At 40.3% G+C, this 15972-nt stretch overlaps 1 protein-coding gene across 12 annotated transcripts in view; it reads left to right on the top strand.

Annotated features, from left to right (window-relative positions):
• Positions 1–15972, top strand: part of NCOA3 (nuclear receptor coactivator 3) — a 157228-nt gene that overhangs the window by 128410 nt on the left and 12846 nt on the right. For all 12 annotated transcript variants that reach the window (XM_063659005.1, XM_054466525.2, XM_054466528.2 and 9 more), the window contains 9 exons: positions 5482–5622; positions 6033–6180; positions 7296–7687; positions 7864–8735; positions 9615–9750; positions 10992–11186; positions 11559–11813; positions 11916–12042; positions 14201–14372. In XM_063659005.1, the coding sequence (XP_063515075.1) occupies positions 5482–5622; positions 6033–6180; positions 7296–7687; positions 7864–8735; positions 9615–9750; positions 10992–11186; positions 11559–11813; positions 11916–12042; positions 14201–14372 (2438 nt within the window). The remainder of the gene's footprint in view (positions 1–5481; positions 5623–6032; positions 6181–7295; positions 7688–7863; positions 8736–9614; positions 9751–10991; positions 11187–11558; positions 11814–11915; positions 12043–14200; positions 14373–15972) is intronic.

Consider the following 15972-nt stretch of genomic DNA (forward strand, 5'->3'; position numbering starts at 1 on the left):
ATCTGTACTATCATAGAAATGTATACCTACTGTAGTGAGTGCTTTATGTGTATCATTTTTCATGTTGCTTATGCAACCTTAAAAGAATTTCACTAAAATTCTTGGCATTTGAGTTGGGTATGTTTGGCATTTTTAAATCCCCCAAATAAATTAAAAAAACAAATTTAGGGGCACCTGGTTTTCTCTCCAAATTGCATTTTGTGTCAGAATTTAGTATTTCTTTAACTTCAAGCCCATTTGTCATAAAGAAACATGTTTAAAAAAATTACAAGTAATTTAATGAGAATTATTGGGAGTAATTCCTTTTTTTTTTTTTTTTTTTTTGAGACGGAGTCTTGCTCTGTTGCCCAGGATGGAGTGCAATGGTGCGATCTCGGCTCACTGCAACCTCCACTTCTTGGGTTCAAGTGATTTTCCTGCCACAGCCTCCCAAACAGTTTGGACTACAGGCAGGTGCCACCATGCCCAGCTAATTTTTATATTTTTAGTAGAGACGGGGTTTCACCATGTTGTCCAGGCTGGTCTTGAACTCTTGACCTCAAGTGATGCGCCTGCCTCAGCCTCCCAAAGTGCTGGGATTACAGTTGTGAGCCACTGTCCTTGGCCGGGAGTAATTCTTGATGTCAACCTGAGTTTCAGTCTTGGTGTGCCATTTTTTAATCATAGAAATAAAAAATTAAAGACATTGTGGTTGATAAGATGCATTAATGAAATTAAACACTGTGGCAATATTATTTTTATTTACCTTCAGGGTTACTCTTATGGTCACCTAAGTGTAAATGGGGATGCCACGAGTTTGTCATGTATGCCCCATTTCAGAGATAAAGAAACAGAGCTTGGTGACAGAGATTGGGTTATTGTCCAAGATCATGGCTAATAAGAAAAATTTATAGCTGAGTCTGCCTGACTTAACCTGTATTTTTTGCTTTGTGTAACACTAATTTTACAATGTGGACCTTTAACAAGTGATATAAAAATGGAGTAGGTATACATAAAACATAGCTATCGCTATTACACATGTATGTGTGTGTTTGTAATATGTATGTATAATATACATAATGCAGAATATTTTTAAAGAAATATTGCTATTTTTGCAGTCATTCAACCATTTTATGCCATCAGTAACCCATCTTCAGGATTTTTTAGATTAATTTTCACAATTAAAAAGTAGCAAAGGATTATTTTGACAATTCAAAGTACAATCTTGTTTACGCTGATGGATATTACTTTTTTTTTTTTTTTTGAGACAGAGTTTTGCTCTGTCGTGCCCAGGCTGGAGTGCAATGACATGATCTCGGCTCACTGCAACCTCTGCCTCCTGGGTTCAAGTGATTCTCCTGCCTCAGCCTCCCGAGTAGCTGAAATTACAGGCGCCCATCACCACGCCTGGCTAATTTTTTGTATTTTTAGTAGAGACAGGGTTTCACCATGTTGGTCAGGCTGGTCTCAAACTCCTGACCTCAGGTAATCCGCCTGCCTCAGCCTCCCAAAGTGCTGGGATTACAGGTACAGGCATGAGCCACCATGCCCGGCTGCATGTTGCTTTATATTTGAACATTTTCTCTGTATTAACTCCCCTCAGATAAACCTAGTGACAGCAATTGTTATATATTATTTTATCCTTTTAGAGTGGGTCTTTCTCTGCACCTCTTATGATTTGGCAGTGTTAATTTTCTACTTGAATAGCCATGTTTTACATTTGTTACTGAAAATACTAAATAAAATATCTTTAAGCAGTTTAGCAAGTAGCATCTTTGAAAATTATCTCATCAGTATATAAAAGTGATACATGTTTATTATAAAAGTTAGAAATTACCAAGCATGAAAGAAAACAGGACATGATGGAGAAAAAAATTGCCAAGCAAGAAAGATCAAATGCTTTGTGTGATTAACATCATTTAAAACTGAGACCCTACTTACCGTAGTTATAGTTAATGGCTTCCAGTGGCTGTCTCTTATTTTATAGGAGGCTTATTGCACTCAACACAATACTTATTTTGACCTCTGGAGATGTTTTATCTTCTGTCCCTGATGTGTTTCATTTAATAAACTTTTTATGGACATCTGTTTTGTATTTGTCATGTGGCCCAGGGCTAAACTCAGGGGAGGTGGTTGAGGACAAATCATCTCTATTTTGGGCACGAGTGCACAGGTATTTACTCTTTCCCAGAATGCGTTTATCCCTTTTCCCTAGTCTCCCCCTGCTACTAATAAGATTTTTGGTCACCATTAAAATTCTGAATTTTAAACAGATTATTGGACTGGTGGTTTATTTTTGTCAGCTTATTCAATATTAGTGCGTTTTAAATCTCCAGTAGCTTTTGCAGAATTACCTTTCACTATGAAGCCCCATGAGTTTTCCCAAACCAAACTTGGTTTTCTTCAGTATATTTTCTAATGAATATGTCATAGAAAGGATAAATACATGGGCAAGACTTTTTTTTTTTTTGAGATGGAGTCTCGCTCTGTTGCCCGGGCTGGAGTGCAGTGGCGAGATCTCGGCTCACTGCAACCTCTGCCTCCCAGGTTCAAACCATTCTCCTGCCTCAGCCTCCCGAGTTGCTGGGACTACAGGTACGTGCCACCACACTCGGCTAATTTTTTGTATTTTTAGTAGAGATGGGGTTTCACCATGTTAGCCAGGATGGTCTCAAACTCCTGACCTCATGATCCACCCACCTCGGCCTCCCAAAGTGTTGGGATTACAGGCGTGAGCCACCGCGCCTGGCCTGGGCAAGCCTTTTCTATGTCTTTCCTAATTTGTCTGGAGTCAATTTATTGCCCACTTCTTTCAAGTTATTTGTCTGTACCTTTTGGGTCACGACTTCCATCATCATTGGGATTTGGCATATCTGCTGGTGCTGAGCATAAGAGATTGCCCAAATCTGATTATTGCATTTCTTAGTAAAACCTACACAAAACAGATAACTATTGGCAATCTTGACATCAGCAGGAGCTTCATATGAAGTCTGCCATGTTTAACCATGGAGCATATTTTGTCACAGAAAAGATTACTGAGGATGTCCAGGTCAAAAACTGTGTGACCAGTTATTATGGCTTGGATCATTCTGTCTGCATTCAAAGACATAGAAAAGGCCTGAAAGCTGATCCAAGACCAGCCATGGAAGCTGGTCACATAGTTTTTGACCTGGATATCCTCAGTAATTAGTCTGAATTTTCTAAGGGCAGTTTCATCATTATGCAGATCAACAAGGTTCATTTCAAAAACACAGTTCTTGAGGCCATCAGATGCAGTTTTGGTTCTTTGAGCCCTTTTGACTAGTTTATTACCAATTAAACATAGCTGGTGCTTTCACATCATATCAGTCTTTTTTAGGAAATGGATTAACTACTTTCTTCTTTGCTCCCGTTCTGCCACTTTTTGTAAGGCACTTGCTTTTGCCAACCACCCTAGTGCTGCTTAGAGTGAAAAGGCCTAGACATTTTTTAAGGACCATCTGTTGTCATGAAACCTTCTTTAATTTGATAGTATTTTTGAGTATGTATATTTGGTGTCTCCATTGTATTTGATATTAAGCAAAAGTTGTCAGAAGCTTCCAGCATTGTAGAAATGAGTATTTGGTTAGCCCTCCAAGTTTAGGTATTAAGTGTACAAAAATGTGATCATCTCTCAGATGCAAAGAATTGTCCCTGCTGGCTTACTTTAAGCAGGTATTTTCTCTTGCTTATAGTTGTAGGGACAGAATCTCTTTGGACAAACAACTTTCCTCGTAGGCGTTATTTTTTCCCTTTACACGAAAATGAACTTAAGATTATCTGGACATGTATATTCAGTACATTCAGAAAGTAAAAGGAGTTTGTGTGATATATATTCTGTACAGCATTTGGGAAAACACTGTTTTTCTACACTGCCACACCACTTCTGACCCCAGATGTATTTTTTTCTACACTAACCAGTGCTCTGTCTGACATAAGCTGGGTGCCCTACAATTTTAGTTTGGACAGTTTCTACCTGGGTTTAGCATTAGATCTTACAAGTTTAAGGGTTCAGTCCCACAAGACTGCCTGTACTTCACTTCAGATGCCAGTTGTAAGTCCTGGCCTTCTGCACTTCTGACTGACTGGCTATAAATTGGGCTTCTGATCCTTTCCTTAGGTTTGATGATTTGCTAGAATGGCTCAAGAAATCCGGAAATGCTTTACTCAGGTTTACTGGTTTCTTACGAAGGATACAACTCAGGAATATCTCAATGGGAGAAATGTATAGGACAAGGTATTAGGGGGTAGGGATGAGGTTTGGAGGTTCCATGCCCTCTCTGGGCTTATAGCCTTCCCAGCACCTTAATATGTTCATCCTTTGGAAGCTCATCAAATCTCTTGTTCAAGAGTTTTTTTTTTTTTTTTTTTTTTTTTTTTTAATTGGAGATGGAGTCTTGCTCTGTTGCCTAGGCTGGAGTGCAGTGGCACGATCTCAGCTCACTGTAACCTCTGCCTCCCGGGTTCAAGCAATTCTCCTGCCTCAGCCTCCCAAGTAGCTGGGATTACAGGTACGTGCCACCACGCCCAGCTAAGTTTTGTATTCTTAGTAGAGATGGGGTTTCACCATGTTGACCAGGCTGGTCTCGAACTCTTGACCTTGTGATCTGCCTGCCTCGGCCTCCCAAAGTGCTGGGATTACAGACGTGAGCCACTGTTGCTGCCCAAGAGGTTTTTTTTTTTTTTTTTTTGAGATGGAGTCTCATTCTGTTGCCAGGCTGGAGTGCAGTGGCATGATCTCGGCTCACTGCAACCTCCGCCTGCCAGGTTCAAGTGATTCTCCTGCCTCACCCTCCCGAGTAGCTGGGACTACAGGCACATGCCCCCACGCCCAGCTAATTTTTGTATTTTTACTAGAGATGGGGTTTCACCATGTTGGCCAGGATGGTCTCGATATCTTGATCTCGTGATCTGCCTGCCTTGGCCTCCCAAAGTGCTGGGATTACAGGCGTGAGGCACCGTGCTAGGCCAAGAGTTTTTTATAGAATTTAATCACCAGTCTCTCCTTCCTCCCTCATGCCCCATTCCTGGAGGTTAGTAGATGGAACTACTAACAGAAAGTTCCAATCCTTTAATTACTTGGTTTTTCTGATTACCAGCTCCATCCTGAGGTGATCTAGAGACCCCACCCTAAGTCACCTCATTAGCATAAATTGAGGTGTGTTCCAAAGGGGCTCTTTATGAATAACTTGAAAATACTTTTATTACTCAGGAAATTCTGAGGATTTTGGATAGGGGCTCTGTGCTAGAAATCTGACAAAGACCAAATGTATTATTATACTCCTTAGCAGAACATGTAGTGAGAATCCTGTGGTGCTATGTCTTAAGGAGAAAAGCTCTGGATATAGTAGAAATTTGGATCAGAGAAGGTGGAACAAAGATTTAATATCTTTTATTTTATTCTCCAGTGCTAAGCCATGTGTAGGCAGCCAGTAAATACTTGTGGGCTGGATATAAGTCTTTTTTTCCTTTTCTGTTTAATAGGAAAGGTTGTCAATATAGATACAAATTCACTGAGATCCTCCATGAGGCCTGGCTTTGAAGATATAATCCGAAGGTGTATTCAGAGATTTTTTAGTCTAAATGATGGGCAGTCATGGTCCCAGAAACGTCACTATCAAGAAGGTAAAAAATTTTGGGGTTGATTCTTCTTATCATTTTATTCTTTAGAGACAGGGCCTTGCTATCTTGCCCAGGCTGGACTCGAACTTCTGGGTTTAATTGACCCTTCTGCCTCAGCTTCTGAGTAGCCGAGACTGCAGGTACACACCACCATACCTGGTTTTGGGGTTGATTCTTGATCTTGTTTGTCATTATGTTTGGTATGCACATGACTGTAGTTGCTGTTTTGTTGGCGAGGGGTAGGAAAATGATTCCTGAGTGTTCTTATTTTACCCTGTTGATGATTTGGTGCAGATCCAGTCTTTCCGTGGATTTTTAGAAATGTACTTGAAGTATATTTCCTCCCTGTCCCCTCCTATATATATTTGTTTTGCTGACTGTAGTTACCAGTGATGGGATATTTTCCCCAACAGCTTATCTTAATGGCCATGCAGAAACCCCAGTATATCGATTCTCGTTGGCTGATGGAACTATAGTGACTGCACAGACAAAAAGCAAACTCTTCCGAAATCCTGTAACAAATGATCGACATGGCTTTGTCTCAACCCACTTCCTTCAGAGGTAATGATAGATTACTGTGTATTCTAATACGAAATGCAGCAGTGTTCTCAAAATGCTTTATTATTAAAGTAAAAAGGGAAGGGACAAAATGAGACAAAATTTAGGAAGGTTATTGGGTTTGATGAAATGAGTTTAGATTCCTGGATTATGATATGTTTAAGGTTGTATTTTTATGTGAAAGTGATTATTTATTAAATACTTTACAGGAAAGCTAGGTGATGGGAAGGCTAATGGGTGGATAAAAGAGCACATAAAATCTGATTACATGTCTTACCATTCATTTCTGATGATGTATATTGCTTTGGGGACTGCATTTAAAATTTGAGGGTAAACTTCAAGAATAAAGGTAGTTACTGTCTGGGTTGATAGTGGCAAATAAGAAATGCATGAAGGGAAGGATATTCACCCATTAATTATCTTGAGTAATTTGCAGGTACCTCCAGGTGAAGCCCTAGATAATGTGGCAATTCTAATAAAGCCCACCTGAAACTCCAGTTAACATAGCTGTTGGTCTTTCATAATACTACAGTGGTGTCACTCATAGATTCTGTGGCTTACTTAAAAATATGTTACTAGGTAAATAATTGATCGATATGTAGATTGGAACTGTCACTAGGTATTGGAATACTGCCTAAAAAGTTAAGTTCCTGGGTAGTTAATTCATCCCATTATTCCCTCTCCTTCTCTCTCCCTTCCTTTCTTTCTTCTTCTTCTTCTTTTTTTTTTTTTTTTTAACAGAGACAGGGTCTTGATCTGTCACCCAGGCTGGTGTGCAGTAGTGCCATCACAGCTCACTGCAACCTCGAACTCCTCCTGGGCTCAGGCAATCCTCCCACCGCAGCCTCCTGAGTAGCTAGGACTACAGATGTGTGTCACTATGCCTGGCCAATTTTTAAATTTTTTGTAGAGACATGATCTTGCTGTGTTGCCCAGGTTGGTTTCAAACTCCTGAGCTCAAGTGATCCTCCTGCCTCAACTTCCCAAAGTGCTGGGAATATAGGTGTTAGCCCCTGTAGCTGGCTGGTTTTTTAAAATTTTATTTTATTTTAAATCTGATTAAAGGCTTTCATGCATGCTTAGAATTTTTTAGTAAAAGTTTGATGTTTGTTTTGCAGAGAACAGAATGGATATAGACCAAACCCAAATCCTGTTGGACAAGGGATTAGACCACCTATGGCTGGATGCAACAGTTCGGTTGGCGGCATGAGTATGTCGCCAAACCAAGGCTTACAGATGCCGAGCAGCAGGGCCTATGGCTTGGCAGACCCTAGCACCACAGGGCAGATGAGTGGAGCTAGGTACGGGGGTTCCAGTAACATAGCTTCATTGACCCCTGGGCCAGGCATGCAATCACCATCTTCCTACCAGAACAACAACTATGGGCTCAACATGAGTAGCCCCCCACATGGGAGTCCTGGTCTTGCCCCAAACCAGCAGAATATCATGATTTCGCCTCGTAATCGTGGGAGTCCAAAGATAGCCTCACATCAGTTTTCTCCTGTTGCAGGTATTTGTGTTGACATTTCCTTTTATTTTTTTTCTTTTTAAGTAATTATTCTTTCCATACTACTGTAATTCTTGTAAAGTTAATCTATTTTGTAATAGAAACTTTGAAGAATTAAGTTGTATTTTGTTACAGTGTCGGGTAGTCTAATTCTTTTCTTAAATTTTTTTCAAATTCAGGTGTGCACTCTCCCATGGCATCTTCTGGCAATACTGGGAACCACAGCTTTTCCAGCAGCTCTCTCAGTGCTCTACAAGCCATCAGTGAGGGTGTGGGGACTTCCCTTTTATCTACTCTGTCATCACCAGGCCCCAAATTGGATAACTCTCCCAATATGAATATTACCCAACCAAGTAAAGTAAGCAGTCAGGATTCCAAGAGTCCTCTGGGCTTTTATTGTGACCAGAATCCAGTGGAGAGTTCAATGTGTCAGTCAAATAGCAGAGATCACCTCAGTGACAAAGAAAGTAAGGAGAGCAGTGTTGAGGGGGCAGAGAATCAAAGGGGTCCTTTGGAAAGCAAAGGTCATAAAAAATTACTGCAGTTACTTACCTGTTCTTCTGATGACCGGGGTCATTCCTCCTTGACCAACTCCCCCCTAGATTCAAGTTGTAAAGAATCTTCTGTTAGTGTCACCAGCCCCTCTGGAGTCTCCTCCTCTACATCTGGAGGAGTATCCTCTACATCCAATATGCATGGGTCACTGTTACAAGAGAAGCACCGGATTTTGCACAAGTTGCTGCAGAATGGGAATTCACCAGCTGAAGTAGCCAAGATTACTGCAGAAGCCACTGGGAAAGACACCAGCAGTATAACTTCTTGTGGGGACAGTAATGTTGTCAAGCAGGAGCAGCTAAGTCCTAAGAAGAAGGAGAATAATGCACTTCTTAGATACCTGCTGGACAGGGATGATCCTAGTGATGCACTCTCTAAAGAACTACAGCCCCAAGTGGAAGGAGTGGATAATAAAATGAGTCAGTGCACCAGCTCCACCATTCCTAGCTCAAGTCAAGAGAAAGACCCTAAAATTAAGACAGAGACAAGTGAAGAGGTAATTTGTTTTCTGTATATTTCAGCTCATATTTCATCATTTTTCGGTGTTAGATAATGTGATATAAAAATTCTTCCATTTTAGGTTTAAAGAAAGTTAAATCTTTAGCTGTCATTTCTTTATAATTATTTTGGGTGTCAGTAAAATTATGATGTAATTTAGAAATAACAGATGTGTATGTTTTAAGATGTGACTATAACTCTTTAGTAGCCAATATGAAATTTTTTCATGGAGGTGTTTATTGCTGGAATGGGCAGATTGGGTCATTAAGAGAATGGTAGAAGTAATCAGGAAAAAAAAACTTGTATTAAGCAGCATAATTTTTATTTTAAGGTAAAATCAAGTTTCATGCACAAGATGACATTCTGTATAAGCATTTCTCAAACTTATAGGATATATTAATATGCACTTGAGCAATGAAAGGCTTAAAGTTAGGATGTGGGCTTAACCTGCTGTTCACCAAATTTATTGACCGAAGCCCTTTTTAGAGCATGCCTATGAACATCCCAGCTTGCTCCTTTTATTATTAATCACACTTATTTTCAGAAGGTATGTATAGATGCAGATATCTGTTAGCTAATTATCAATGCACTGCTAGTGACTGTTACCTGCAAAATATTCTACAGTTTGAGAATTAAATGTCTTGTGTAAATTTAAAAAATGCCCCTTTGAAAGGACCAAATGTAGTGATTTAATCTCAGAGGAGGAAGATTAGAGATGGGGGTCATAATAAACTGGCCTTTAAGGTGGGCATTCTCATTGTAGGTAGTTTTTGTATTTTACTTGCTTCTATTTCATGTATCATTTTTTCTGATGGGTATGTTTATACCCGTGTGTCTGGTAATGTATACAGGTTAATTTTTAAAACTTTATTTTCAGGGATCTGGAGACTTGGATAATCTAGATGCTATTCTTGGTGATCTGAATAGTTCTGACTTTTACAATAATTCCATATCCTCAAATAGTAGTCATCTGGGGACTAAGCAACAGGTGTTTCAAGGAACTAATTCTCTGGGTAAGAATGAACTAGGTTGTTTTTTTTTTTGCTGCCTTTGAAACTTTTCTGCATACCTGTAAACACTCTTACACTAAGACCAGGATATAAATAGCATTTATAACTTCAGAACATATATTCTGCCTCTGTTTTCTATACTGATTTATATTGTATGTGCTTTAGAAAGCTTTTTGAACATTTTCCTGTTTTTTAAAAATTAAATAAATTTCCGACTTCTAACTAATATGCCAGTAATCATGGCACTTACAGAAAAATGTTCATCTTTGATTATTCCAGGTGAGTACTGTAGGTACTAGGGCATATATTTTTCTTAGCCACAGAGAATTGGATTAAAGAGCAACTCAGACTCTAGATTAAAACCTGTCCATTGGTGTTTTAACAGAATCTTGTCATTTAATTAAGATAGTTTTCTTCTTTGGTGTTTGCTGGTTCTTATCTAGCCCCTCTCCTGTTGCTGTGTGTTTACTTCATCAATTTAACAAAGGTAGGCCGGGTGTGGTGGCTCACACCTGTGGTCCCAGCTACTCGGGAAGCTAAGGCATGAGAATTGCTTGAACCTGTGAGGCGAAGGTTGCAGTGAGCCAAGATCGCGCCACTGCACTCCAGCCTGGGTGACAGAGTGAGACTCTGTCTCAAACAAACAGACAGAAAAACAAAGATATACTGTGTGTATCAATCGAAAAGGCAGCATTCACAGTTACTCAGAATGGTCATTATTCATTTTCAGTAGCATTATTTCCTAAACTAGAATGGATAGATCAACTAAGAGTAGGGGGGGAAAAAAGGAAAAAAAGAAGGTTAGAAGGAGATTTTACATTTTATTTCTTTTCGATCAGAAGGCAACTTATCTGGTTAAGTTGATTGTTAAAATTATAAACAGTATACTCAAGTACAAATATGCAAGAACCTTCAGGAGCTTGGAACATTTGTGAATTTTTCAATATTAAGTGAAGCGCAGAGTATCAGTGACCATATCAGGCTACAGAAGAGTTCTCAGTACTTCAGCCGACATGGAGATTGTTGTTTCTACTTTATTTGGAATATGAGACCTTTTTTTGGCCAGCAGGGGGGCGGGGGGTGGCGGTGGTGGGTGAGGGCTAGTACTTATTTTGTAAAGGAAGACAGTGTTTGTTTTTGTAAGAAAGACATTCTTGGGTGGGGAGTGGTGGTATTTGTGTTTTGTACTTGATTATTTATGTATTAAATCACCAAGAAATATTTTTGTATTGTGTTTTCAACAGGTTTGAAAAGTCCACAGACTGTGCAGTCTATTCGTCCTCCATATAACCGAGCAGTGTCTCTGGATAGCCCTGTTTCTGTTGGCTCAAGTCTTCCAGTAAAAAATATCAGTGCTTTCCCCATGTTACCAAAGCAACCCATGTTGGGTGGGAATCCAAGAATGATGGATAGTCAGGAAAATTATGGCTCAAGCGTGGGTATGTTATTTCTAATTAGTATGTATGATTATTTTGGGAAAAGCATATTTAAAATACTTAAAGCCATCTAAATAATTGGGAGTAAATAATAACTTTTTGAATAATGTTAGTGTGTTTCTTCCATGAATATCCTTCTTTTATTCTATGTCTTGGTTATGTAAACTCTTAGAGTCTTTTGGTCTATGACATTTTCCAACCTGTTGAATACATGAGAATAGTGGCCTATGTCTCCACAGTTGGCCAGCCCTTTTCTTACCATGACAAAGTACTGTTTTGTCAAGGCTGATGTTGTGTATAATGGCTGTACTTATATGGTATAAGAAGAATTTCATTATAATATGGAAAAGACCTAAGTATGGCTACCTGTTTTAGGGGGACCAAACAGAAATGTGACTGGGACTCAGATTCCTTCCTCAGGAGACTGGGGCTTACCAAACTCAAAGGCCGGCAGAATGGAACCAATGAATTCAAACTCCATGGGAAGACCAGGAGGAGATTATAATACTTCTTTACCCAGACCTGCACTGGGTGGCTCTATTCCCACGTTGCCTCTTCGGTCTAATAGCATACCAGGTGCGAGACCAATATTGCAGCCGCAGCAACAGCAGCAGCAGATGCTTCAAATGAGTAAGTGTCCCCCCTCCCCCCTTCATGAAAAAAGAAAGTTAGATGTTTCAGGATAATTTTTGCTCTTACTTGAGAATTTGTGCTTTCTTTTTGCTCCCCCAGGGCCTGGTGAAATCCCCATGGGAATGGGGGCTAATCCCTATGGCCAAGCAGCATCATCTAACCAACTGGGTTCCTGGCCCGATGGCATGTTGTCCATGGAACAAGTTCCTCATGGCACTCAAAATAGGTGGGGCATTATTTTGTGACTCTGTAGGAAATCTCAGCATTGGGTAGTTTAGAAAAGAGTTGGAGCACAGAAGCAAACGTGAAAGAGAATGAGAATTCCCTGTAATTGAGGTACTGGGTTGCCAGCTGGGCATTTCTCATGTAACTCTGTGTAAAAATGAGGCTGAGGCAGTAAGCAGTGCGTGTGGCATTCACAGGAGAGGGAGGAGATACAACCATGTTGTCCAGCCATTAGGGCCATTCAGTGGCCAAACCTCTGAGAGCCTCTCTGTGAGATGATTGTCTCTCTAGTCCCATGAGGAGGGGAAAAAAGATAAGTACATGTTTCTAGTGGTTTTATAAATGTTCTTCAGAGGGTTAGCCTCAGTTTTTCCAGAAAATTAAACTTTTTTTTAAAAACTTTTTTTTTTCCCCCAACGACCTTTTGCCTATTGAGAAAATTATTTTAAGGATTGGCTAATTGTTTTCTAAAATTATTTTAAACATTTCAGTGATGATAGTGAAATAACTATATAGCATCTTTAAAATTTTTCATAAAATAAAGATTGTAGGCCCAGTGTGGTGGCTCATGCCTGTAATCCCAGCACTTTGGGAGGCCGAGGCGGGCGGATCATGAGGTCAGGAGATCGAGACTATCCTGGCTAACAAGGTGAAACCCGTCTCTACTAAAAATAAAAAAAAATTAAAAAAAAAAATTAGCTGGACGTGGTGGCGGGTGCCTGTAGTCCCAGCTATTCAGGAGGCTGAGGCAGGAGAATGGCGCGAACCCGGGAGGCGGAGCTTGCAGTGAGCTGAGATTATGCCAGTGCACCCCAGCTTGGGCAACAGAGCGAGACTCTGTCTCCAAAAAAAAAAAAAAAAAATTGTAGATTGTATTTCATTTTTATTTAGCTTAGTAATTTACTTGCATGCAAGAGGTCACTGTCAATGTCAGCTCTAACAGGAATTCTACAGTAAGTTAAGCAAGGAAAATAAAAATGAACTGATCTATTGAGCAGACAGTGATGTAACTATATGAATTTATTTGAATGCTTGTCTACTCTATATGAATTTATTTGAATGCTTCTCTACTCAGTAGAGAGCAAATAGTTTCAAGTTAACAGAACTTTTCTGAGGCAGGATAAATGTTTAACTTCATGCCCTTGTATGTGTTGGAGAACTGAGGCAACTTGCTGTGGGTGTATGGGGTTTGTGTTACACTTGCCAATATGAGCTCTGTGGGCCAAGTGTGACAAAGTGATTTTGGTATTTCTCCAGACTCACGTCAGTGATAGCTCAAAATTTATTTATTTTTTTTTGAGACGGAGTCTTGCTCTGTTGCCCAGGCTGGAGTGCAGTGGTGCAATCTCGGCTCAAGGATCTCCTGGGCTCAAGCAATCTGCCCACCTCTGCCTCCCAAAGTTCTGGGATTACAGGTGTCAGCCAGCACGCCTGGCTCCCTTCTCTTTCTTTCTTTTTCTTTTTTTTTTTTTGAGACAGTCTCGCTCTCTCTCCCAGCCTGGAGTGCAGTGGCGCCATCTCGGATCACTGCAAGCTCCGCCTCCTGGGGTTCATGCCACTCCCGCCTCAGCCTCCCGAGTAGCTGGGACTACAGGCACCCACCACCACGCCTGGCTAATTTTTTTGTATTTTTAGTAGAGACGGGGTTTCACCATTTACAGGGTGGGCTCGATCTCCTGACCTCGTGATCCGCCTGCCTCGGCCTCCCAAAGTGCTGGGATTACAGGCGTGAGCCACTGCGCCCGGCCATAGCTCAACATATCTATCCTTCCTTTTACTCTTTTGATTTATCTAATTTTCAAGTATTATAATTATTACCTCCTTCATTGTTTTCGTGAGGAGTATCTTCTCCCATCCTTCCCTACCCTCCCCTGGCCCCCATTTCTGCTATACCTCAAATGCCTAGGGTTTGGCAGTTACAATTTGGTGGTGGGATTGGGGGTTTAAGCTGTATATGGTGGTCTAAAGTGGCCTGGTGGAATTTCTAAATTGTGGGCCTTAAATTGATGCCATCCACTCTTTTTTACCACTTGGTTTATTACTTGTGTTTGTAGCATTTGAGTTACTGTTCATTAAAAATACTATGCATGGTTGCTGTGATCTGTTACTCTTAGAAAAAAAAAATGCATCATTGAAATTGATTGCAAGTCTTTTTCTAGGCCTCTTCTTAGGAATTCCCTGGATGATCTTGTTGGGCCACCTTCCAACCTGGAAGGCCAGAGTGACGAAAGAGCATTATTGGACCAGCTGCACACTCTTCTCAGCAACACAGATGCCACAGGCCTGGAAGAAATTGACAGAGCTTTGGGCATCCCTGAACTTGTCAATCAGGTAGGTTGCATTAACATGGAAGTAGGAGAGTGTATATTTGTGTGTGTGTGCGCGTGTGTGCATGTGTACACATTCATGAAGCCACATACAAGAATGCCTGTGTGTGTCTCTCCTAGTACTTGTGTTATATCACTACATTCATGGATACCAGCATTAAATTTGGAAAATATCCTTTTTTGGTCTCAATTCATATGTTAAAATAGAAAATATACTTATGATTGCGATATTACTTTCAACAACCCACTATTTTTGGCAATCGTAGAAATGATTTAGTTAAGCTACTGTACTGTTCTTAAAAATGTGACCTTTTATTCATGTTAAAAGTTCTCATTTTTATAACTATCTTTCTCTACTACTTAGCCAAGCTGTGTGTATTCTGATGAGGCAAGCTTTTTTTTTGTTTAAACAAAACTTGTTTACAATGGCCAGTCTGAACATCCTAACATCACGGTGTCCTGTTCCTGTTTACATACCCAGCCTTATGAAAACAGGCCATTCACAAATCTGTATTTCTGAAAGACACATTCTGTAGTGACTGTTTTTTCTTGAGTCGGAGTCTCGCTCTGTCACCCAGGCTGGAGTGCAGTGGTACAATTTCAGCTCACTGCAACCTCCACCTCCAGGGTTCAAGTGATTCTCCTGCCTTAGCCTCGTGAGTAGCTGTGATTACAGGCACCTGCCACCACACCCGGGTAATTTCTTTCGTATTTTTAGTAGAGACGGGGTTTTGCCATGTTGGCCAGGCTGGTCTCAAACTTCTGACCTCAAGTGATCCACCCGCCTCCCAAAGTGCTGGGATTACAGGCGTAAGCCACCGTGCCCAGCCATGACTTTTTATTTAAAGGCTATGGAGGGGCCACTGTATAGGTTTGTGCGTTCAACAGTAAGCAGGAAAGATCATCAGGGGCTGTCAGTTGTTGTTGGGGAAATAGATGTGTACATATAGAAGTACACTGCCATGCGGCAAATGCTGTCACAGTGCAGATGGGAAACGCTGAGCAGTCCTTGTGTACACCTTCAGGGATACCAGTGACATAGAACCTTGGCACTGAGGAGCCATATTTTATACTCCAACAGAAGTATAAAAGTTCTTTTTTATTTCTTTACTTGTTCAGGCACACTAAATAACCCATCAATTCCTTCCTTCCCTCCTGTAATTCTCTCTGTTTTACTGTGTCCTTGTGAGGCAAGTCTAGAAATTAATAATTGTCGCTATTCCCCTGTGTTGGACTCCTAGTATCCTGAATCTCAAATCGCTTTCTGTCTTGATTTACTCCTTTGTTTTACTGCAACACAACTTCTATTAACTTCTTCATCCCTACTGCATGAAATAAAATGTTTTGGGTTCCTGTGTGTCTGAAAATATCTTTATTCCACCCTCCTACATGTCTGGCTATGTATTACATTCTAGGTTTAAAATAATTTTATACTTTTGAAAGATTTCTCCCATAGTTTTCTGACATCTAGTGTGGCCACTGAGTTGTATTTCTTTCTGATTTTGATTCATTTGCATGTGACCCGTTTATTCTCTTTGGAATGATTTAGGAATTTTTCCCTCCGAAATTTTATGATGCTGTATTTTGGTATGGGTCTTTTTTCA

This window comes from Pongo pygmaeus, chromosome 21 (genome assembly GCF_028885625.2).
Source record: "Pongo pygmaeus isolate AG05252 chromosome 21, NHGRI_mPonPyg2-v2.0_pri, whole genome shotgun sequence".
Lineage (NCBI taxonomy): Eukaryota > Metazoa > Chordata > Mammalia > Primates > Hominidae > Pongo > Pongo pygmaeus.